Here is a 25,439-nt window from a genome sequence, read left to right as displayed (position 1 = left end):
TGAATGACCAAAATATATTTTTCTTACAAATCACAATATCACAGGTAGACTCTGTGATTATTGGTACAAAACTTGTGATTTATAATCTTAAGTTTCAGATGGTTTCTGATAATTACCTTTCTCTTCCAAGTATACAAAAAAAAATTTGAAATACTGATCATTTTCTTTTCTAACTTTTGCTTCAAATGTGTTCAAAAATTATGATTCAAATTAACAAAGCAAAAAAAAAGTGACAAATAAACAAACAAACAAAACCAGACTCTGAAATACAGAGAACAAGCTGGTGGTAGCCAGCAGGAAGGTGAGTAGGGGGATGAGGGAAATGAGTGAAGGGGATTAAGTACAATTATAACGATGAACACTAAGAAATGTACAGAACTATTTCATCATTATATTGTACACCTGAAACTAATATAATACTGTATGTTAATTATACTTGCATTTAAAAATAAATTAAAAATTTAAAAATCAGGATGCACTTAACCACATTACAGAACAGCTAGAATCATTCTTTATTAGCCTTCATTAAAAGTCCATTCTTCCTGAACCTTTTCCTCTACTCTTTTATTAACACTAGAATGCTGAAATTTTCCCTTTTTTGTTATTGTTTACTTAATAAAATTTTTCCTCTATTCCTCTCCTTTTCTAGGTCATGCAAATTGATGTTCTTGTGATAGCATTTGGTCTTTCTAGACGTGCTGATGTACTTGATAAGTTCCCAACCTGTTAGCGTAGTTGAAGCTTCAGTTATAGTCGGCACACCTTTGAGATGGATTTTTCTCTCTTCATAACTTACCTGAAAATGTTCCTCTTTACATAGTCTAACAGGGGAGAAAGTTTTATTAACTAAGAGAGGATTAATGGTACTGAGTGAAATAATTTAGCTGGAAAGGTTTTGTTTCTTTTCTTTGTTCTTCTTCTTCTTCTTCTTTTTTTAAGTCCATTTTTTCTTTGTAAGGATGCTATAAATAAAAACCTTAAAAAGGAGATTAAAATTAACCAGGTCCTGTTGGCCCAGCATTTAGCTAAATAAATAAGAATAGAAATTTATTCCTTGCTCATAAGCTGGCTGCAGATTTGCCAAGTGATTGATTTGATGTTGATTTTCTGCATTGACCTCTCATTTCCTATGAGAGGAAAATGAAATCAGCCAAGGTGAATGAGTCCTATTTTAGGTCTTACTTTTAATTCGGGAGGTTTGGAAGCCTCCATTTTCCAGCAGATCTAGATATCCAAGGGATCCTCACTTACGGTATCCTGAAAAAGGGAACTTGCTCTGAAAAGACTGCAGAAGTTCTCTCTGTCCAAATCCCAGTATGTTCTGAGGATGGAATTGAAATGAACATATTGATGACAGGTGCCGCCATTTTGCCCAGTCTATCAGCCTATTTCTTTACAATGGAAATCCGTGTTGGAGAAGGTTCAAGCTATGACTCCCAGCCATGTTTCTGCCTCAGCTCTGGATAGCATCACCATGTTCTATTTCTACAAGAATCACCTTCTTCATCTTAATGTGTCATGAATTGAGGACAGAGATGAGACTGTGTATTTCAATATGTGACTTGTGGGATGATTGGAGGGAATAAAGGGAGAATTATGGCACATAAAAATAAGCTACTAAATGATGTATGACAGAAAGACTAAGACTAATTGACTAAGGACCATAATTCTTATTTTTTTCCAGGTTTATTGAGGTATAATTACCATATAACATTGTGTAAGCTTAATGTGTACAATGTGATGATTTGTTGCACACACATATTGCATTAGCCAACACCCCCCTCACATCATATAATACCGTTTCTTTTTTGTGGTGAGAACACTTAAGATCTACACTGTTAGCATCTTTCTAGTATCTAATACAATATTATTAACCCTAATTCCCATGCTGTACATTAAGTCCTTACAACATATTCATCTTGTATCTGGAAGTGTGTAGTCTTTGAACAAAATCTCTTCATTTTCCCCACACTCTCTGCCCCTGGTATCCACCACTCTACTCTCTTGTTTCTCTGAGTTCAGCTTTTTTTTTATTCTACCTGCAATATTTGTCTTTCTCTGTCTCATTCATTTCACATCATGCCATGAGAACCATAAATCTTGAGTAAGAAATTCTCTCTCCACAACCTTTCAGCAAGTTGCTTGACCTCTCTGGGCCATGATGGGGTTTGGGACTTCAATCATACTGTTTTTTAGTAAGAATAAAAGTCAATTTTGTTTTGAAGGCATTCTAAGTCTAATACTTTGAAACTATGCTATTGTATTGGAATCTCTAGTTATAGATTAACTTTTTTCAATGTTTATTATCCAGGACCCCAAGTTACGTGAACTTTTGGATGTGGGGAACATCGGGCGCCTGGAGCATCGTATGATAACCGTGGTGTATGGGCCTGACTTGGTTAACATCTCCCATTTGAATCTCGTGGCTTTCCAAGAAGAAGTAGCCAAGGTATGGTGGATAGAAACTTCTGGCCTTTGTCATCTCACTCTGAAACTTTGTGATATTGTATTGATCTCTGCAAGAGATTGAGTTGTTTTCATATTTAACATGTGTTAAAATTACATCTAAAAATAATCCAGCTGCCAAGTAGAAGTGTAATTCAAACCTTCCAAATGATGGCCCCTACTAAGAGTTATGGGGATTTTTCATTAGGCATCAGGCATTTGATATAATTTCTTTGCAGAAGAAAATATAGGTGACACCACTTTTTACTTCACTTAAACACCTTGTCCCTACACTGTCTCTCTTAACCTCATCCCAAACATTTCTGACTCCATCTCCTCTTCAACCATCTCCTTGAGAGCAGATATTCTTAGCACCTTATTAATTTCCTTTAACCTACATACCCCCTAGCCTACCACCATGCACATGGTAGCTGCTCAAAGAATATGAGAAGAAATGAAACAATTTTGAAACAAAAATTTCAAATAATGACAATAAAGAACACTTATTCAGTTATGAACTAGAATAATAAATTAGATGGAGCATCTCCATTAAGCACTTGCTAATTAACTGTCATAGCAGGCCTTTCAGATACATGTAGAAATAACTAGAATAGAGCAAGATCTATCAAACCAGAAGCCATCAACTCCACTTTGAGACTTTCTCTGAAATAGTCCAATTGCCATGAAAATCAGAGCACTGAAATGAACATATCAAAAGAAGGGGTCTCTTTTTTCACGTTTACAGTTCACAGGATAGAAATGATGATCCTTACCCTTCATACCTTCCCTTCAAGAGTTAAGAATATGAATCAAAGAATACTTTTAAGTCATATGTCATATCTGTGCCCTTATAGAACTTCTCCTGTCAAGGATCACAGCTATAGGGCCAAGCCAATCATCATTATGATCTATAAATTTTTAACCCTCAGTGGTCTGACAGTTCTCTGAGCTACACTAGAAATAATGACCTGACCTCTAATTTTTTAGTGATTATGGCAGAGACTTATTTCCAACGTTTACATGATATCAGTCTTACTTCTTACAAAGGAATGAATGAAATGCCAACCAGTTTTAACAGTGTGAGGTCTTTAGAAACTACTTTCCAAGCCTGTGTTACAGACTTACTCTATTTTCCCTTTTTGAGAACCAAGTCATCCATTTGCTTCTAGAGGATATCTCAGATGTTTCGAGAGACTTCAGTTTTATGAAACATTCAGTGTGGCAGCGTTATACTTACCTAGCAAGAGTTCTCATTCCTGAATATTATTGGTAATCTGTGAGTTTACATACTTCATTTCTCAGTATATGGATGGATGGATGGATGGATGAACATGGATAAATAAATAGTAATGATTTGTAAAATATCTTTTATAAAATATCTTTCCCCAAATGTAGCCATATCCAGTTTTAAAAATCACCAATTCAGGAGATTCTTTAACTCTCAAAAACATTCAGTAAATGACAGTGACTTGAATTCAGGGAGGCTTTTTCTAAGAGTGAATATAGATTTTATATTATAAGCCAATCTACATATCTTATACTGCATTAAACTTTGTGCAATTATGTTTAAAACATATTCAATTTCCTCCTCTCCGTCTACTCCTACCCACTAATTTTCTTTAAGGATATTGATGCCTGAGCCATGTAATATTCCCTGTCAGGACTGCATCTGTAGACATCGTCCCAGGAGCAACTTGATGTTTCTGGTATAATTAATGAAGCTACAGAATATGTTTTGCCTTTCCTGCCTTCCCAGTAGGGTATTTTTTTCCCCAACTGAAACTGCTCAGCCAGAAGGTTAAGATTTGCAAACACCATTTTACTCTGAAAACTTACTTTTCTTCCTTTTAATTGTCAGTATTGTCTTATAACATCACACCTTTTATTTAATCTCTGGGGCCAATGTACATGATGCTTTGTGTAGTGCCAACACCAAAGGAGACAGCCTCTCTCATTATGTAGAATGCCTGACAGAAACCTGAGCTGCTTTGAAACTCGAATGTCTCCAGAAGAAATTATTTACAAAGGGATTCTGGCTCATTTATTCATTCAACACATATTTGTTAGTTGCCTTCTCTATGCCAACCACAGTTCCAGTGTTAGGGATTCAGCATTCTAGAATGCTGAGAGCCAGCATCCTGGGAGAAATAAACAGATAAATCACCACTATGAAGGAAATATATTGTAGGTCAGATGGAGATCTGTGTGGAAGAATAAAGCAGGAGGAGAGGGCACAAGGCGTGGGAGAAGGGGGTTATTTCTTTATGGGGTATACAGAGAAGGTGAAAAATCTGAAGGAAGTTGTTCCATTATAGCAATATCATAGATTTCTGAGAAATCCGTTGGATCAATTTAAAAAATCAATCAGAACTAGAACTTGAATTTTCCTAAATATATTATGCCAGATTTGCATGCTTCCTTTCTTACATAAATCACTTAAATTTGAACTTTTTATTTATTCTTTAAGACAAGTGACTTTTTAAAAGTTTGATAGAGGAGAACACTGTCTTTCAATTTTTCTTTCTGTAGTTGGACTAAAAATATGGTATCTCTTGCAATTATACAATAATCATACTTTTTATTATGGAACTTGGCTTTCCAACCACTCTATACCTAAAGAATTTTCTTTCTTTGCTTCCTAAAGGGGCACTCCCTTTAATGTGCCAAGAAAACAGCTGATTTCACCTTTGCCTTCTGAGTCACATACTTCTCCAGGCATCCTCTGCTCCCCTAGGGACCCATGGACACATGCACTATCCCCCGGAACTCCTGAACTTCAGTCCATCTCCATGGGATGCCCTAATTTCTCCTGGGAACTCTGGGGAGGAGGTGAATAACACCATCCTTCCTTTCACTTTTCTACCGTTAACTTCCAATAATTCTCTACTCATGGCTACATGACTTGTGGCAAAGATATCAACAATGGAAACTAGCCAAGGCAGCAGAAGTTGATTCCCTGTGTTGTGATATGGGCTTCTGAAGGACTTTTGCTCTTATTGTGAGGAAGATGGAAGCCACTGAGGGTTTTAAGCACTGACTTAACCCTTTAGTCAATAATGGACTGCCTGGGGAGAGGCAATATTATGGAAGCTGGGAGACCAGTGAAACTACCAAAATATTTGAAGTGAGTTGTTAGTAACTTGGACCAAGGTGGGGCTGCATAGGAAATGAGAAGGAGTCTCTGTATGTGTATGTGTGTGTGTATTATATGGAGAGAGAGAGAGAGAGGGAGGGAGGAAGAATCAAGAGCAGAGGTTTTTTTTTTTTTTTTTTAAAGATTTTATTTATTTATTTGACAGACAGAGATCACAGGCAGAGAGGCAGACAGAGAGAGAGCAGGAAGCAGGCTCCCTGCTGAGCAGAGACCCCGATGCGGGGTTCGATCCCAGGACCCTGAGATCATGACCTGAGCTGAAGGCAGAGGCTTTAACCCACTGAGCCACCCAGGCGCCCCAAGAGCAGAGGTTTATGAATCATATGTTGCATGCAAGAAAAAAAGAAGAATCAAGGATGAAGTTAGAGTTTTGGCCCAAGAGACAGGCAGGATGGAAATATCACTTACATCATAGGGGAAATTTTAAGTAGAGCACATTTGTGGGTATACAGTTAAGGGTTCAGTTTTGATTATGTTCAGATTGAGATCATTATTAGACACCCAACTGGATATGTTGAGTTGGATATACGAGCCTGGAGATGAGTGCCAAATATAATACATTAATTTGGAAGTCATCAGGTCATAGATAATATTTAATGAGGCTGGATGAGATCAGCCAGGAAGTGACTGCAGATAGAGAAGATGTCCAAGACCTGAGTCATTGATACGCCAACATAAAGAGATTGAGATAAGAAAGAATCAGAAAAGGAGGCCAGTGAGGAGGAGGTATTGAGGAAGTGTGTGTCATTGGAAGGCGGGTGAAGGGAACATTTTAGGGAGAATAAAGTGATCAACAGTAGGGTCAAATGCTGCTCAAGATGAAGAACAAGAATGGACCCTTGTACTGAGTGACATAGAGGTCGCTAGTGACTTTGATCAGAGTAGCTTCAGTGGAGTGGTGGCATCAAAGCCTATTGGAATGGGCTCTGGGGAATGTTGACAAGGGAGAAAAAAAGAAGCCAAAAAAAAAAAAAATGCTTTTTTTTGGGGAAGTTTTGATAAGAAAGTGAAATGGGAAGCAATGTCCAGAAATGGTTTTTAAGAAGTGAGAAGCAACAGTATACATGTATGCTAATAGGAATGGTCCCATAGAGGGAAACAATGTGTTACTGCAGGAAAGAAGACTTGCTAGAGCAAGTCTTTGAGTAGGAGAAGCAGTAGGATCTAGTGCAGAGCTCAGTAAACTACAGTCTGGGGGCCACTTCTGGTCTACCACCTGTTTTTATACTTTTATGGGAACACATTGTGTCTATGGCTGCTTTCTCTAGACAGAGATGAATAGTTATTCACTGTCAGGTCCTTTATTTAAAAAGTGTGTTGACCTAGTCCTAGTTCAGAGATAGAAGGGCTAATCTCAGACAAAAGCAAGAACAGTCCATCAACAAGAGAAGAAAGAGTGGAACATATTGATAGAGATGCTAATAATGGGTACATGTGGTACATGCGGTGGAGAAAGCTGAAGACATTTTCTGTTCGCCTTTACTTTCTCCATGACAAAGGACACAGAAGTCAGCAGCTGAGCGTAAAGGTGATGCGAACCTTCAAGCCTTTCTCTGCACTACTTGGTGCATTTCTTTGAAGATCTGGCTATAAGATTAACAGGGACTGTGAAAGACAGATCATTCACATCAACCTCCAAAATAATGTTTTGAGCATATCAGCCAATTTATGAGATCAATGCAAATTCTTCCATTGGTCAAGAAGCTTGAAGAAAAAAACAATTGTCTTCTACCTGCCCAACACTAGAGCGTCTTTTGAATATTCTGCTTTTCTTTGAGGTGTGGCGCTACTCAGAAAGAGACTCCTTATAGTGCACACCACCTGCTGTAGTCACGCAGTCTGAACAGCATTGCAGTCACGCCATAAAGCAGATTGCTCTGAGACGGGGCTGAGGTTCACGGGGTTGCCATGTGTTGGGGTTCACTTTTAGATCTCAGGGGTTCAGTGTGCAACTATTGGGAGATCAGTCTTCACTGAGAGAATCTCAGCAAGGAAGGAAATCTGTCTCGAGTTAGCAAAGAGGATTCCCAGGAGGCAAACGCAGCATATCTTCCCTCTAGATTCTTCTTTTCCATGGCTGGGTCCCTGGAAGCTCATGCCCTCCCTCAAACTCCCCAACTCCTATCTCCAATCTTTGTTCAAGGCCGTATCTTAGCGGCATACCCCATCACCCTAAGAAAAAGGATTGGTGATCTCAGGCTCTAATATTCAGTCCTAAGGAGTTTGATACTCTGATCGGCCCCGTAGGTGGGCGTATTTTTGAACCACTGCCTACTTTGGCAGATTTCAACCCAGGTGTTGCTTCAGCATGTTAAGGTGCACTGAGCTGAAACAGCAAAGATCCAGTGGGTTAAGAATGAGATGCGCGTTGTCAGAGTTGTGCAGGGGAGATTTTGCCTTCATTTCTCGGCACAAGGTTTGCCAGATGCCATTGCTTTCCATCCTTAATTCTTTAAACACTAAATTCTCTGAAGCATTTCTAAATAGGAAAGCATGAAATTTAACAGGAATTTGGTGAGATTTTTTTTTTAATTTTTTATTGAAAAGCACCAATTTTGACTATACAATTTGTTAGATATTTGAGAAGACAACCCACCCATGTAAATAAAACCCAGATCAAGAAATAGGACATCACCAATACTCCAGAGTCTACCCTACCCTACTAACACACCCCTAATTTTTCTTTTATTAGAGAGAGAGAGAATGTGTGTGTGTGTGTGTGTGTGTGTGTGTGTGTGTGTGTATGAATGGGAGAGGGGAGAAAGAGAGGGAGAAGAAGACACCCTGCTGAGCAGGGAGCCCTACATGGGACTGGATCCCAGGACCCTGAGATCATGACCTGAGCCAAAGGCAGACATTTCATGGATTGGGCCACCCAGGCGCCCCTAACACCCACCTATTTTGACCTCCACTTCTATAGATTCGTTTTACCTGTTTTTATAATTTCTGTAAATAGAATCAGGAAACATGTTTTCTTTCTGGCCCAACAACATTATTAGTAGTAGTATTCAACATTATATTTAGGAAACCCTTCTTTATTTTTACATGTGGTTACAGTTTATTTCATTCTCTTTGCTAAAGAGTATACCATAATTTATATATCTCTTTTATGGTTGATGAACAATCAGGCAATTTCCACTTCAAGACTATTATAGATAGTGTTGCTGTAAACATATGCCTTTCTGTGAGATAAGTGTTGCTGATCATAGATCTTCATATGTTCAACTTTGATAGATAATGGCGCTTTACCAAACTGTTTGAGCCAATTGGTATTTTAAACAGTAAATTCACACTTGCAAAAATAATGTTTAATAATGGATGTCTGTATGTTAATTTATTACATTTTGACATCATAAAATAATGAGCTTTCCAAAGATATGCTCTATAAAATGAACATCAGCCTTGAATGACTCTCATTTTAGATTTTTTCAGGGAACCTCTGCCGTGTCTGTAGCTATGAATGTCATAGAAAACATAGTTCATTTTGAGGGTATGGCCTGGGATTCCTTGGAATTTTTCCATGCTTGCTTGCTCACCATTCAAATACTTGAAGGCTCTCTGAATTTCCCAACTAGCTCTCACCTCTCTTTCCTTATCCCTTTTCCCCCTGCTTATGTTGCTCAAATTCTTGACAGGTCTCACTTATAGGCACCTTCTACCTACTTTCTTAGAAGTCTCCCTTTGCTCTTCAACTATATGGGACCATCTGTATAAAAATCATCTTAAAAAAATAAATAAATTGAAATTCTAAAAAAGAAAGAAAGAAGGAAAAAAACACTCAAACCTGATCATGCTTGAAATCTTCTTCATTGCTTATTACCTAAAAAATGAAGTTTTCTGTGTATTTCACTCATTCATTTAGTGAACAAAGATTCACTGAAGGCTTCGTATGTGGTAGTGACCACCTCAGGGGACACTGGGGATTGGTTAGTGACCATACAAACATAGCCCTTGCTCTCAGGTGCTGACAACGCACCGCTTGGACCCCTCATACCAGTCTGCTCCCATAGCTCCTAACTACCTGTGATTCTTTCTGCCTTTACCATTTTAATTTTGGTACCTTCAGAATTGTATATTGTATGGTATATCACTTTTCCATTTTGTCCACCAGGAGAACTTCCAAGCCTCCTTAGGGACTCAGCTTAAATACAACTCATCCATCTCTCCCTCCCTCCCATGATTTCCATGCATGAATAATGGAGTTTCCTTTTCCGCTCTTTGGAGAACCCCATGCATATTTTCTGTGTCATTTATCACACTGTAATTTTGTATCTGACACCCTACCTTTAATTTCGGAGCTTCTTAAAGTCAGAAACAATAGCTTCATCATTTCTGTGTTCCCAGGATCTAGCTTAGTGTATATAGTACTTGCTCAGTACATGAGTATTTGAGGAAAAAAAGAAAAGAAAGAGGAAGAGAGAAACGGGAGAAGATTTGGAGCCCTTGAAAACAACTTTGATGATAGATCATAAAAACTTTCAAGCCGGGGCACCTGGGTGGCTCAGTGGGTTAAGCTGCTGCCTTCAGCTCTGGTCATGATCTCAGGGTCCTGGGATCGAGTCCCGCATCGGGCTCTCTCCTCAGCGGGGAGCCTGCTTCCCTCTCTCTCTCTCTGCCTGCCTCTCCGTCTACTTGTGATTTCTCTCTGTCAAATAAATAAATAAAATCTTAAGGAAAAAAAAAAAAAAAAACTTTCAAGCCATGGGGACTTGGAATCATGTATTCCGATCTCTTTTTTTCGAAGTGAAGAAATTGAAACCCCTTGGAGAGGGCTCCAAGCCCTCTCTTCCCAGAACAGATCTCTCTCTAGGGTTTGCCAAGGTTTTCAGTAGCAGAAAGGGAAGGCAGTAACTACAATGGCTCCCATCCTGTTCATCTTTCCCAAACTCAACCTTGTTCCTGCTCATGGATTCATGGTCCCTATCACCCTCCCCTACCCACCAGTTACTGAGATGGCTTTGAACAGTCAAATAGTTGAGGCCTTTCAGGTGAAGAGAATGAGAGAAGGTGCTGGGGGGAGGGCTTTTTTTTTTTTTTTTTTTTTAAGAAAAAAAGAAATCATGTCTACAAAATAAAATTGGAAAAGAGAAGAGAAAGAGAAACCAGGGAACGGAACTGCCGCAGCCACCACTAGCTTGCTGTTCCTGATCTAGAACTTGAATCATCAAAAACTGGGAATTCTCTTAGACATTCCTCCAAATTAACAGTTTTTAAAACTTAAAAACTGTTTTTAAAACTTACCCCAAGCGACACGAGGTATATATATATATATATATATATATATATATATATATATTTGTGTGTGTGTGTACATATACATTGAGATAAGAATTTTCAGACACTAATGTATTTTGTACAAAAAATGTAATTTATCCCTTTAACTAGGACCAAAACATGGTGAGCCATGGGTATAGGTCTGATTTTCTTAAAACAAAAATGATTAAGAAGAATAAAAGGTACCTTATATTGTTTTTAGCAGTGTATTTTGGAGCAAAATGGAAAATTATGCAGGACCTCCTCGGGGGCAGAATATATATGCCAAAAAGATTGCCATTTACAAATGGATTATTGTGTTTTATGTATCTTCATTCACTTCTATTCCTGTCCTCCTCATATCCGCAAAACGTGCCTAGGTCATCCTAAGATACTCCCCCTCCTGACCCTAAATAAGGGCCAGGCTCTCACTGAGTCAGTACACTGTACTGTTGGTCTTGGAATTTTGTGGCCGTGGATGTCCTTTGTTGGCAGCTGAGATCCGTTCCAGATTCTGCATTTGTATTTTGGATGAGTGTGGAGCAGATGAAAGAGGCGCATCTTAAACTTTCAAATTGAGAAAATGTCACCCATATGGAATGTCCGTACGAAAGTTTAAAAGTTCAAAAGTCAAGAGAGAGGCATTCATAATACAAAGAGGAGGGAAAAGACAACTTGGACATTAATCTCCTCCTTACACCCAGATAAGAACCAGCAGCCGCTCTTCTGGTGACTGTGAAGGAAAGCGCCCCACCCTCAGTCTTCTGGGTGTCTTTTCTGCATTCCTTAAGCAAGAGTCAGGCAGTGTTTAAGGGATCCACATAGAGGAATGAATGCCAAACTGAAGGGAAAATATATACCCTTCGGCACAGAAATGCATGTGCTATCAGACTATGGGCTGCCTTCAGTGCTAACCCACTTCTCCCCAGAAAGGAAAGCCAGAAAACTGCTTAAGAGCAGTGCCCCCCCTTTTCTTCCAAACACCCCAAAACACAGAAATGAGCTGCTGCCCCCTCGTTCCTACACCTCCCTGCCTTCTGAGGCTTGCAGCTGAGTAAGCCCTAATTGTCTGTCTTTGTGGATGGTCTTGAAGCAGGCAGGCAGATTAAAACAAACAAACAGGGACACTTGACTCTGCCAGTTAAGAGTCTTCCTTCAGCTCAGGTCGTGATCCCAGGGTCCTGGGATTGAGTCCCGCATTGGGCTCCCTGCTCAGAGGGGAGTCTGCTTCTCCCTCTGCCTGCCCTCCCCCTGCTTAGGCACATGCATTCTCTCTCTCTCTCTGAAATAAATTTTTTAAAAAATTAAAACAAAAATTCTAATATTTTTGGAAGGAAGAAGAGCTTTAAAAACATTGGGCTTCCTTGTTTAATTACTGGGGAGAAATACCTGGGATCCTCTGAGAGTGGCAGGTTGATCTGTGTCCTCTACTGCCTTAATATCAGTTGTCATTTTTATGCTCCTAGTACATCCAAGGCTCCCAATGAACAAGCTGCCCCTGAGAATGAAAAAAAAATTAAAATAATTAATAATTAAAAATTAAATACTTTGTCAATTAATTTGCTATTAATTATATTAATATTATATGGTATTAATCTATTAATTGTAATATATTTTAACAGGATTGACCTGGCTGCTCTGTTGAAAAGCCATAGTAGGGATGCGGAAGCAGAAACAGGGAGAGGAGAGTGCTTGGGGTGGAGATAGTGAGAAATGGCTGGGTTCTGGATATACTTTGAGTGTAAAGCCAAAAAAAATGCATAAAACCATACTGATGGATTGGACACACGGCGCAAGAGAAAGAGGGAGCTAAGGGTGATGTCGGTTTTGCTGGTATTGCATTTATTGAGATGGAGAACCAAGTAAGGAGGGAAAATCAGAAATTTGGTTTTGGACATAAGGTTTAAAATAGTGTAAGTCCAAAGCAGTAGAATAACCACAGATGTGACTTGCTATCTTCCTTGAGATACTATGAAAATGAATGATGGTAAAAGTACATAAATATGTAATGACAAAGAGAAGGAGATAGGGCACAACGAATGACATATTTCAATAAGTTTGCAGAAGAAAATGAGGAGAGGACATGATGGAACAGCGTGTAGGTTCCATAGAGTACCGCAGCCAACAAGGTCACTGAGCCGATCGGAATCAGTGGAGAGAGGCCCCAGACTTGACGACTACCAGCCCAGCAGATTAGGGAGCAGAACATGGACGTGGAAAGAATGGCGAGGAATTAAAGTATATTTGCAATTTTGTAATCATGTCAATTTTTATCAGTTTCAGACCTTTAGAATCCATTTATATGCACATAATTGATGAAGTTTAGAATATAGGTGAGGTTCAGTGGGGTGGAGTCCAGAGCCGATGACCAAGAAAGAATTCTTGAGACAGCGTTGGTGCAAAATGGTGGTTTATTAAAGCATGGACAGGACCTATGGGCAGGAAGAGCTGCTGCCCCAGGGTTGTGAGGGGTGGAAGGTTCTGTACCATGGGGGTGGGGGAAGTAAGGAAAAGGGAGATTTCAATAGAACTTTCATATGCTAAAGAGGACCTACAAGATACTGGAGGCCTTGAGGCCTGGCCCCTGCAAGGTTTTTCCTCCTAGCAAGGTATTAACATTAAGTTAATTGGGAGAGTCCTAAAAAATGTCACATATGTCCCACCCAGGAGTCGGGGTGGGGGAAGGTTGCAGGATGTCAGCTTTTGCTTTTGCCTCAGCAAGCCTTCTGTTCCCTCATCCTAATTGAAGTCAATTGTGGATCCTGGACAAGGAGAAAACATTTCAACTTCGATCATTTTGAAAGTAAACCTAAGCTAACAGGAGTTGGAGGTAAAAGGATTGGCAGGTAAATGTCCTCTCACAGAGAAGTTAAGTAATACCATCTTTAATTAGTGGATTAAGAAATGGCTTAAATTTTGTTGCTTGAGGTTGTCTGGGTGTCTGGGAAGAAAGACCAGTTCTGTCAGGGGAAAGGAGAAAGGGCAGTTGGGAGATGGGATAGGAGATCAGAGCTGGATATTGATAGTTAAGTTTTAAAATTGGCCAATCAAGAGAAAGCAATACAAACAGATTATTTAGAAATAGGGAATTAACCCCCAGGAATTTAAGAATAGAAATGCTGAGAATAGTTGTCCAGAAGTAGAAAAAGGAAAAAGTATCACAAGCAATCCTTGCTTTTTCTTTATAGCCCCTCTGGACTTTTTTTTTTTTTAATCTATGTATGTGTTTCTTTGGTAAATAATAAATTTTTAGATAGTTACCATTTACTAAGTGTGTGTTGTGGCTGTCACTGATCTAAACATTTAATACGAACTCTCTCCCTTAATTCTCACAAGAGCCTGTTAAGTAAATCCTATGATTTCCTCCTTTTTATAAGGCAAATGAATCTTGGACAGGTTAAAAAACTTGCCCAAGACTATTCTAGAAGACAGTGGTTTCATTGATACTGAGTAACAAAAAAAAGAAATCAAACCTAAGCTTAGATAAATTAAGGATTTTTTACTTGTTTGCATCTTGTTTGCTTCTGCTTCCCCACCCTCCCCCAATACCCCCATGCAGTAGGAAACCTAAAGAGTTTTTGGCATCATTCAGTGACTCAAGGATAGCAAGGAGGAGACCCTGTAGTTGCCATGGCCATTTCCTCATAGATCAAGAGGTCCCTGCAGCTCCAGCCATCACAGGTGTGGTCCCAGCAGCAAAAAGAACGAAGCCTCTATATCAGGTGCCTGATATAGAGAAGTCCCTCTCAGATGTCTGCTACCATCTAGTTCTTCTTTTGTCACATTTCCACCCTAGCCGCTAGAGATGTTGGAAAATGCAGATTTTCCAATTATTGTATATTGCTGTCCTGAATAATGTCAGGTTTCAGTGAGGAGAGAAGGAGAAAATGGGTATTAGGTGGTACTGAGCAGTGGCCCCCACACTGAGCAGTGGGTCCCACAGCTACAGAGTAGCACAGTGGGGTCTGAAATCCAATAAAGTTTATTTTTAAATAAACAAGCAAAAGTGTCAATAATATGGGGGTAAGAACCATTACATAAACTAATGATAGTATTTTAATTTTAAATTAGAAGAGAAACACAAGTTATATTCAAGGTTCACCCTTCCACAGGCAGTGAGAAAATCATCAAGAAGGAAGCAAATGGAGCCAAAGGGAAAGAGTAATTTTCCCAGTGGAGGAAAGGCTAACAGGATAGAGTCTTTACCAAGGACCAAATACCCCGGCATCTAAATGGAAAGAATCCAGCTTGTAAAACAATCTAAAATAAAGATGGGGGATATAATTACAGCATTTAAAACAAATTGACTTCCAAATGAGAAAATTATATTGTGGCAGAATTCCATAGGTTAAGTTATAACTTAATGAGGAAGTACCTGTGTGTAGTTTACTAATCACATTTCAGGGAATGCAGTTTTAATTTTGTCAGATTTCATTTAATGGATGAACAGCATCACTTTACTCCCAAGAAATTATGATTGCTCCTTTCATTTCACCTGATACACATCTTTCCAAAGAAATTAGCTGAATTTTTTTTCTTTAAATTTTTGTTCACTTAATCCGCTCAAGCAGAATTACTTTTTCAACAATAAACAATGCTATCGATTATAATTACAGCCCCTGCTTACATACACTTACTGTCTATAGTATGCAGCAATCCAGCAGATTCAAACCGAAGTACTCATTAGCACTGACGCTGCTAGGCTTAGAAGACATAATAGCAAGTGTTTTCACAAAAGTGACAAGAGGCTTTTGGAAAGAACCATTTCAAGAATATGGCGGGTTGACGTGAAACCCATGGAAAGGAAGCTTCAGGGGTTTCATATAAGGGCACTTGATCAACATTTTCTCAGCTGTACAAATGAGCGATGACTCAATCAACTAGCTGGAAGGGGAGGAGAGTGTCCCTCAGCGGGGGCTCCAAACACATCTGAGATTCACAATGGTAGAGCTGAAAACCTCTCATCTTGAGAACTTAGCCAGAGCAAACATCTTCCTATTTTCTTCCACACTGCGCTGCAGATGCTGCTCTTTTCAGAGGCTTTATTTTTTTCCCTTTGAAGAACTCTGTTAATATTCATTTTAACTTGATTTCACCATGCTACATTTTTCCCACGGAGCCAGGGGAAGGTCAAGAGGAGTTGGAAGGAGACTCGGGCTATCCTACACCTGTTACCTTGCCAAATGTGGATCCTTGAACTTCCATGTCTTGCAAATTGTACTTTCAAGCATGTGAACTCTTCCTTATGTCATCAGGGGACCATGTACTACAGCAATGCTTCACTTACAGGAAAAAGATCATGGGGCAACAGTCTTTCAGAAGATAGCCTGAAGTATAAAGCAAAGCATAAAGCATGTCTGTGAAGCCCACGTAGATGCCCTAAGCCCTAACCCTAAAGCTTCTGTACTTTCCTAATTGGAAAGCTTCCTCAACCCAATGTTGTGCACAGTACTCTGTGTTCTTACAGCCTGTTCCAGCAGAGTTCCAACTGCAATAAGAAATGCATAAAGTGATTATCCAAAACCCTGTAGCCAAGAAGGGTGATCCAACACTTATAACAATGAGGAAGACATAAAACTCAAGTTCATAAGACATTCATTGGAAAGCATGGATATAATTCTGTTTCATTGACACATTCATTCATTCGTGAAGTCAACTTAAGTCAAAAGTGTGGATTTATTGCCCATTGTATAAAAAGAATGGGATGCAGAACTAAGAGATCCCACCAAGATATGACCCACACACTTCCTTTTTCTTCCATCTGCTAAAAGAGCAGGTACTCCTGTGAATGAATACATGTAGTGTTTTTATTTCCTTCCATCCCTCCACTCACTGCTTCTCCAGTTCCAATGATTTGGTCTCCTGGATACTGCAAGGTTCTTACCTGACTAGACTGTCTTGGAGGTAGACCAATCAGAGACCTTTGCCAGGATTTTTCATACTGGAAGTAAGGTCATCAAACTAACTCTGGTGGTGGGAGGGGCCATGTGTAACAACTTTTGGGGTACAGTTGATGACCATGGGAATGAAGCTGGTCAGTAGAAAAAAGAATTCCTCCATACAGGAGAGAGCAATGGAAAAGCAATAAAGCCAATTCCCTTGGCATTTAGGCTCCAGGTTCCTGATGTCTTCTATTATATCTTTTTTTATTTTCCCCCTGCAGTTTGCTTAATTTTTCCTTCAATTACAGGAAATCTCCAGGGTCCCCGAGAAATTCTCCTATTTCTCAGGCTAATTTGAGTTGTGCTTTTGTCAACTGTAGCGGAAAAGGCATTTGAATCACATGAGCTTTTGGAAATAATTGTTCACCTTTACTTGATATTACATCATTTGTGTGATATAATTTTCTAGTGTCCTGGTAGTGATAATACTGGGTCTTAATATGCTTTCTGATTTTGGTTTTGTGACAGCCTTTTTTCTCTGAGTAGAAGATGAACATTTTGACTATAAAATATAAGACCCTCACTGCTACCCAAAGCAGACACTGTACCAGAAATTTTACCGAAATTCTAAATGCTCTGTGTAATATCCTAAATGTGGTGACTTCTCCGACAGTCCTTTCAGCTTTTAATGAAAGTCGTTATAACTCATAGACCATTTTTCACCCTGAAAAGACTCTTTACTGTACCATTAAGACAAATGCTAAATGAGATGAATTCTGATGCATGCCAGTAGGTGAGAGAAATATGCTCAGCCAGGCAATGCAATTCTGAATGAGAAGCACAGTGTTCCTTCTTACTCAAATCCCAAACCGTTACCTGCTTATGAGCAGAGATGATGGGAATGACACTGTTATCACTGAAAGCAGTCGGGGTCTGCCAAAAAACAAAAAATAAACAGAGAGCTATTTGAGTTCGTTAGGACCTTTATATGTCCCACAAATATTAATGTGTCTTGTATAAATTATTATTTATTCCAGAAATCTTTTGAAAAATAATACAATAGATTGAGAAATTGAGACTTCCAGATCAGGCACAGTGGAAATACCAGCTTTGAGATTATTATCATTTGTCACTCCATTTACTTTATTAGGGTAACCATGGAACTCATGATTTCTATAGATATTCAGTATTCCTTTCAGAATATTTTTCTTTCCCAAAGATCTCACTGCATGAAGTCATGTTTTAGGGGGCAGAGGCCACAGTCTGCCTTTTCTCTGTGACTCCAGATGCTTGATATCAGGTCACAGCCACGATCTGGCTGGATGCCTGGCATGCCATGATGTCCTGGGCGCCATTTACAACATGCAGTCACGTGTGGCTTCTCTTGGTAGGAACTATACTGACCACTGTCCCGTGCTTGAGCTCAAACCTTGAACAATAACTCTCCCCTTTTCAAAGACAATAAGCACAAATACCCTAAAGGTGAAGTGTATTAAGAATGTTAATGAGAAATTTGCAGAAAGAAAAAGTGTAACAGCCCCATCGTATATAAAATGATGCTCAACTAAGCTGGTTAAGTCAGGGATGCCTACTAAGACCTCTGCAAGATCCTACAGTGCATCCATCCATCAGATTTGTCAACATTTTCTAAAAGTCTGATAATGGCAAGTGTTTTTGAGAATATGGTAAAATGCAAGCTCTCCCACACTGCCACTGGGATCTTAGTGTCCTTCCCACTTTGGTGAGCAAGTATTAGCATTTGATAAAGATACACGGATTCTAAGAATTCATGATATTCACCTTAGAAAATCTCAAGGCATCAGGAAATAGGTTTATGCAAGCTAGGCTTTCTGAAGGAAGAAACCATAAATGTTCATCTCTAAAATAATGCATTAATAAATTATACATTCCTATAGTGGAATAGCATAATAGTTTAAATTAATTAACTAGACCCACACATAGAAGCAAGGATACATTGAAAGGCATAATATTGGTTGCAAATAGTTATTGGCCAAAGATGCATACAGTATGATATTATTTATGTACTATTTTAAATATACAGGCATCTATCCAAACCAGGGACCCAGCAAACTGTTTTCTGTAAACAGCCAGATAGTAAATATTTTGCCCTTTTGGCTCTCTTGCAAAAAGAGAGCTCTCAATAATGGCTCTCAACTCTGCCAGTATAGCCTGAAACCAGCCACAGACAATATGTAAATGAACAAACATTGCTGTATCTCAATAAAACTTTATTTATAAAAACAGATGATAAGCTGGATTCAACCCTCAGGCCTTAGTTTGCTGAACCATGATCTATACCACATGAAAATAGATTTGGTGTTGATATCTACCTTGCAAGACAGAACCTGCTCCTGGAGAAAGGGAGAACAATGGGACCAAGGAGAAGCATTCTACACACTTCATAGAATTAATCTGCACTGCAGCATCCTAAGGATATGTTTTTTAAAACGTCCTAAAGTAAATATGGCATGTTGTGAACGTTTATTACATTTTGATCTGTTTTATTTACACTATTCTCTGTACTTCTTTGCGTAAGAGAAATGTGTAATATTGAAAGAAAAGAAAGATAAAGACATTAAAATATTAAAGGTAACATAAATCAGAACAACGGGAAGGAGGAATGTCTGCAAGAATTCTATTTCTTCCAGAAGACTGTCTTTGTATATCCCTTGCAATGACAAGTTAAGCCAAGAAATTAAGAGGTGTGAATGCCAATGGCGGAAATTTCTCTCTGTTCTCAAAACTAGTCCTCATGGCTGAACTGCTGCATGACTGGCATTTGGATCTAGAGCAAGGGTTGAGCATGTTGTGACTGAGCTCTCTTTACTTTAGTTAAAGCAAGTGCAAGTAGAAACTGTGACCTTCCTCTATCAAAGTTCAAAGACTTTAGCCCTGCATTTTGTGACTGACCTCACTTCTTCTCCATTTTATCTCCTCTAATGCCATCCTTGTAGCATGTTGTTAAGGTGTTTACTTCATAAACTCTATAGTTTGATTAGTACAACTGTAAGGTATATAAATTCCAGCAGCAAATGTCCTGGGTTCAAATCTCAGGTGTACCTATAATGAACTGCGTGACCTTATGCCAGTTAGTGAATGCCTCTGTGCCTCAGCTTTCTCATTTACACAAATGGGGTGGTAATAATAGAATTTGTCTCAGAGAGTAGTTGTGAGGATTCAATGAGTTAATTATTTGCCAAATGCCCACAAAAGTGAATAGCCCCTGGTAAGTGTTGAGTCCATGTTTTATACAGAATACAGTTAAGTGGAATTACTTATCTTTTTTATCTTGTTGAACTGTATCAGCCACCCTAAAACTTTCTAGAACAAAGTGACAGAGTGCACAGTATCTGAGAGCACAGGGTTTGGAGCCCAAGAAACTAATGATTTAATCCAAAGTTGTGACTTTTATCTGCTCTGAGAATATAAATAAATCTTAGAAGTGCTTTGAAACTTGGAATCCTCCTCAGTAAAATGAGGCTAATAACTGTACCTGCCTCCTTGAGAATTGTAAGAGCTAACAAAGTGATCAGATGCAAAGGACTTGGGTCAGTTCAGAGTAAACACTCAGACAATACCTCTGAGAGTAATTGACAATTATGAAACAATTGTTGGCAGTATTAAGCAAACACATGAATCCTTTGCCAAGAATGAAGAAACTGAAATGGATTTAGAAATAAAGTAAGTTTGCAACCTGGTAGGAAAACTTGCTATCTATAATGGCGTCAGTCCGGGCATCTCAGTAAGAGCGCCCTCACCCATGCGGTGAGGGAATTGCAGACAGTTCTGCAGAGATAAAGGCACAAACATGCCCACTTCAACTCCAGATGAAATTTCATGGAAGTTGACCTTCAGCTCTGTTGCTTTGTTGTTGTTGTTGTTGTTGTTGTTTCTACTTTCAGCTCTGTTTCTCTCATTCAGATCTCTGTTGTGCGCTTTGAGAAAAGAGTGATTATTAGCAGAAAATGTCACTTAAGAAACTTCAGGGTTGAAATAGTAGAAGCGGAGCCACGCTTCGTGGCAATCTTCAGAATCTTGTCTATCAATATAGAAAAACCAGCCCTCCGGATCGAAATAAGAAGCTATCCTTCCAGTGCCAAACTCACCAAGGTCCAGCATTGGATATATGAGAACCCTGCCAGAGTGGGCTCCATCTGTCCTGCAGCAAAAAATCCCATAATCTCAGGGTGAGCTAAGGCTGCTTTAAGCAGCTCAGGCCACAAGTTTTAGCCATTTTGTTCTTAATGCAGCTATGAGAGCCTTTTGGTTATTCTCAAATAACCAAAACAATCTCTTTATTTGGTTGGGGAGCAAGCAGACAAAGATTAGAATAATGTTTCCTAAACTGAGTCCTAACTAGTCCTAGTCCCAAACTGAGTCCTTACTACTCAAAATGCTGTTACCTACCCAGCAGAATGTGCAAACAAATGTTAATATGCATAAAAAATACAAAGGTTTCTTGAAAAATATGTGGATTCTGAGTCCCAAGATCTGGTGTGGAGCTTAAAGTCCTTCATGTCTACTCAATTTTCCATCATTGCTACAAGTCTACTGTAAGCCTTGCTGCTCCTAGTATGGTTCAGCTGACTTCGCTTGGGATGCACATTCTCTGTGCATGCTTCCAAATCAGCATCTGCATTTTAGCAAGACCCTCTACCTCTCCTGCCCCCAGCAGTTTATGTGTACATGAAAATTTCAGAAACACTGTTCTTGAACGTATGGGAATCCATTCCCCCAAGCCTTTGGTTGCACAATGTAGCTATCTCTGGTACCCAATACTCCTCAGATATGTTATCTTGCTATAGCTAACTCCAGAGCACTCTGTCCATGTTCCTTCCAGTCCTTTTCCACTTTCACTCACAATGTTTTCACTTCCAACAGCCAGGACCCTTGTCTCTTTGTTGGCTGCTCCCTCTGAATCTGAAATCCCCTTTGCCTACTGTCAAGGAAACCAAGAAGTGCCTGGGGATTTCCACCCTCTCCAGCAGCCCTTAACCAAGACTAACAGGCATGGGCATTGCGACACTCCAGCTCCCTTGTTCTTCATCAAAAACTCAACTGTGAATTTTGGTCTATATCAGGATGGAGAAAGCCAAAGTTACTATCTACCTTCTTCCTTCTTCCTTCAACCCTTCTACACTTTTCCCTTTCCAGTCCTGATCAATCCCCTATAAAGTTGCCAGAAAACTGTCATAATAAACCCATTCCTCATAAATCCCTGTCTCAGGGTCTGCTTTCGAGGAAACCAAAGTAAGACGCATGCTGTTTTAGCTCAGTGGATATAGACTGAGACCAGCACCCAACCAAGAGTTGGGTGATTTCTAAAGTTGCCTTGGTCACTGCATTAGTCCCTGAATCCTTGGCATAATCCCTGGGTTACATCTTTAGAACATCTCGAAAGGCTGCAGAAAGCCAGTGAATTCTAGGAATTCCACACTTGGAAATTTAGATGCTCACATTCTGAGAATGTGATGAAAGTAAGTTACACTTGACTTGTTGAATGAGCTAACTGGCTGTGTGGTAAATGTGGTGATGATGCTGTCCTTCAGCTGGCTTTATATAAGGATCCATAAAAAGAGCTAAGGATCTAGCAGACCTGCAATGACCAAATGTTATAGCCACAGCCACCAGCTACCTGTGGCTAACTGAGTAATTAGAAGGTTGCCAGTGCAAACTAAGATGGGCTGTAAATGTAAACTCCATACCTCACTTCAAAGAGTAAGCACATAAAAGAATATAAAATATCTCAATTTTATGTTGATTACATGTTAGTCATGCATATGAAATATTAGCTAAAATAAAATATATATTAAAATTAGTTTCACCTGTTTTCTTCTACCTTTTTTTTAGGATTTTATTTATTTATTTGACAGATAGAGAGAGACCATAAGTAGGCAGAAAGGCAGGCAGAGAGAGAGGGGGAAGCAGGCTCCCTGCTGAGCAGAGAGCCCAACTTAGGGCTTGATCCCAGGACTCTGGGATCGTGACCTGAGCCGAAGGCAGCCGCTTAACCAACTGATCACCCAGGCGCCCCTTCCTCTACTCTTTTAATGTGGCTACTAGAAATTTTTAAATTACATATGTAGCTCACATTGGTATTTCTATTGAGCTGGCTATAACAAAGACCTTACCTTTCAACCTAAAAGGCCAGGCCCACTTTAAATTTCTCCAACTCTTCACAATGGCTTCACTTCTACTGGTGTGGAATTGGCTCCCAATAAACATACAAAATGGTACATTGCCCTCAATTACAGATGCTTTTACTGATGCATAAAGTTGCCAAGGAGGTGGGAATGTCTAAAGTTTGACCCTTAACTCAAAAACTATTTTGCCAGAAACATATTGTAAAACCCAGTACTAGTAGTTACTACTCTTAATTTAAAATGATCAAATTTGAAAGGTGCTTGGGTGGCTAAGTGGGTTAAGCCTCTACCTTCGGCCCAGGTCATGATCTCAGGGTCCTGGAATTGAGCCCCTTGTCGGGCTCTCTGCTCAGCAGGGAGCCTGCTTCCCCCCTCTCTCTTTGCCTGCCTCTGCCTACTTGTGATCTCTCTCTCTCTCTATCAAAGAAATAATTAAAAATCTTAAAACATTTTTAAAAAGTGCTTTACTTACAAAAAAATAAAATAAAATGATCAAATTTGAATAAATTTATTTTAAAGCTGTTAAAAAGTTATTCCAATGCTTCTGTTCTTATACATAGAGTTTGGTGATTAAATATTTTGCTTCACTCACAATTACTCTGTGCCGCATCTTCCAAGTCCTCCACCCATAGAATATAGAGGTTAAGGCCTCCTAAATTCTCTCCTAAACTGGGAGAGCTTCCTAACTGAGTTTCTTCTTTTTGGTTTCTCAGCCTCAACTCCATTCTTCACATGGCCACCAGATAATCTCCCCAACACGCAATTTGGCCTCAGGTCTCCTCATTACCCATCCTGAAAAGGGGCCTTCAATAAATCTCATCTCTTGCTAAATTATCTCCAGATAACTCAGCAGACTTGAAAGCTCTCTGTACTCTGCCCCCAGGTCTACTTTTCTCATTGCAACTTGCCCTCTTTTCCCAATTCCTACTAGACTCCTCCCCATTCCCTCTGGGTCCTACTATGTGTGCTTACCTCTGGTTTTTCTCCCAGATAGTCTTCTTTGCTTAGAATTCCCTCTTCCCTCCTTCAGCACTTTATTCTACAAGTCCTACCTCAAATGTTACTATAATGCATGATGGTATATTATCAATGCCTTAAATCAGGAGGCAAAACACAGAAGACCAGCAAAACAACAGAAGAAATAATACAATTAGATGGAAAAGCTGTTGAACTACGAAAACATATGGTTTCTTTGCCCTCATGTCGTCTCTTAAAGAGTTGGGGGTGGGGGCGTGGGCAGAATGTTAATTTTGTGTTCAAAACCATCGCTCAAAATGGAATTTCAATTCTTTGTGTGGATTTGCTGCTTTCCATTTTATTGGAAGCCAAGTGAGATCACTGGTGAGTGGTGTGAGGTAGGGATTAAGATTAGGGGAGTAGTGAGGGACTGACAGAACCAGGAGGAGGGAGACTGTGATGTTGTGACTGCAACTGGTTTCAAGAAATTCTAGAACTGTAATTAACATTTAAAGGTTCCCTGTTATAGCTGCTTTGGCTTGAGTAGTAAAGTAGGAAGATTACATCTACAGGTGTACTGAAAATATATTTGACTATATTTTCAACTTTTTATAACTCTTTATCTTTTTATAATGCTAGGAAACTAGCAAAAAGTACTTGGTTAATAAAAGGCAGTGTGCCAAGTTCCCTGTCAATAGGGATTTTTAAAAAGCAGACTCTTTTTATGTGTAAAGAACATTTCCTCAGAAAGGAGCAGTAACTCAGGGATTTGAATTTAATTATGTCATTTTTACAAGAAAGAAAGAAGGAAAGGAGAGAAAGAAGGAAAGAAAATACCTTCGGCATACAAATTGAACTAATTTGCCTTCCTGGTAGCCTAGCTAAAAACATGTGTCTAATTACTGGAGAGTATTTAAACTAATGCAAGTGTGATTTACATCTTTCAGGAGTGGACAAATGAGGTTTTCAGTTTGGCAACAAACCTGCTGGCCCAAAATATGTCAAGAGACGCATTTCTGGAAAAAGCGTAAGTAGCTCTAATTTTATTACTAAGGGTGTTGCTTCTTCTGAGTCAGTTTCCTTTCTCCTTTGTGAGTCTTTTGTTTATACTGCACTGGCTTCGCACATTGATAAACATAAACTTCCCTTTGGGATTTGTTAGAGAACTGATACCTCCACTGTTTGGAATTGGAAAACTTCCAAGAAAGATCACTCTTTTCCTCCTAGTTGCACATCCGTGTTAGGCTGAGTTCCCCTGAATGTCAGTGCCTTTGACACACAATAAGGAGACACGTCCAAATCCCGACAGCTGTGCTCAGAACCAAAAATTATTAATTTCAAATAACCCTTCCTTTCTACATATGCCTGTGTCATATCAACTATTGACTTGACAAAGGGAAAGAGGAACATACGGTACTCATTTCTCTCCAGTCTTAGATCTCTGATAGATGCTATACTAACTTCCCTCCCTACTTAATCAGTAGGCTGATGTCCTGATTCCTGCCTTAGACCACCACAGAAAGTGGTAGTAAGAAAAGAGAAAAAGATGTGGGGGAAGGCACAGAATGAAAAGGAGAAGGAAAG

The 25,439-nt window shown here is 39.3% G+C and overlaps 1 protein-coding gene across 1 annotated transcript in view; it reads left to right on the top strand.

Annotated features, from left to right (window-relative positions):
- LOC132008163 (1-phosphatidylinositol 4,5-bisphosphate phosphodiesterase beta-1-like) overlaps positions 1-25,439 on the top strand; it is a gene marked incomplete at its 3' end in the record, with an annotated part of 505,747 nt that overhangs the window by 433,960 nt on the left and 46,348 nt on the right. Inside the window, exons 4-5 of the mRNA XM_059386583.1 lie at positions 2,312-2,449; positions 24,803-24,882. Of these exons, the coding sequence (XP_059242566.1) occupies positions 2,312-2,449; positions 24,803-24,882 (218 nt within the window). The remainder of the gene's footprint in view (positions 1-2,311; positions 2,450-24,802; positions 24,883-25,439) is intronic.

The sequence above is a fragment of the Mustela nigripes genome, unplaced genomic scaffold (genome assembly GCF_022355385.1).
Source record: "Mustela nigripes isolate SB6536 unplaced genomic scaffold, MUSNIG.SB6536 HiC_scaffold_75, whole genome shotgun sequence".
Lineage (NCBI taxonomy): Eukaryota > Metazoa > Chordata > Mammalia > Carnivora > Mustelidae > Mustela > Mustela nigripes.
This window is presented reverse-complemented; position numbering and strand designations above follow the sequence as displayed.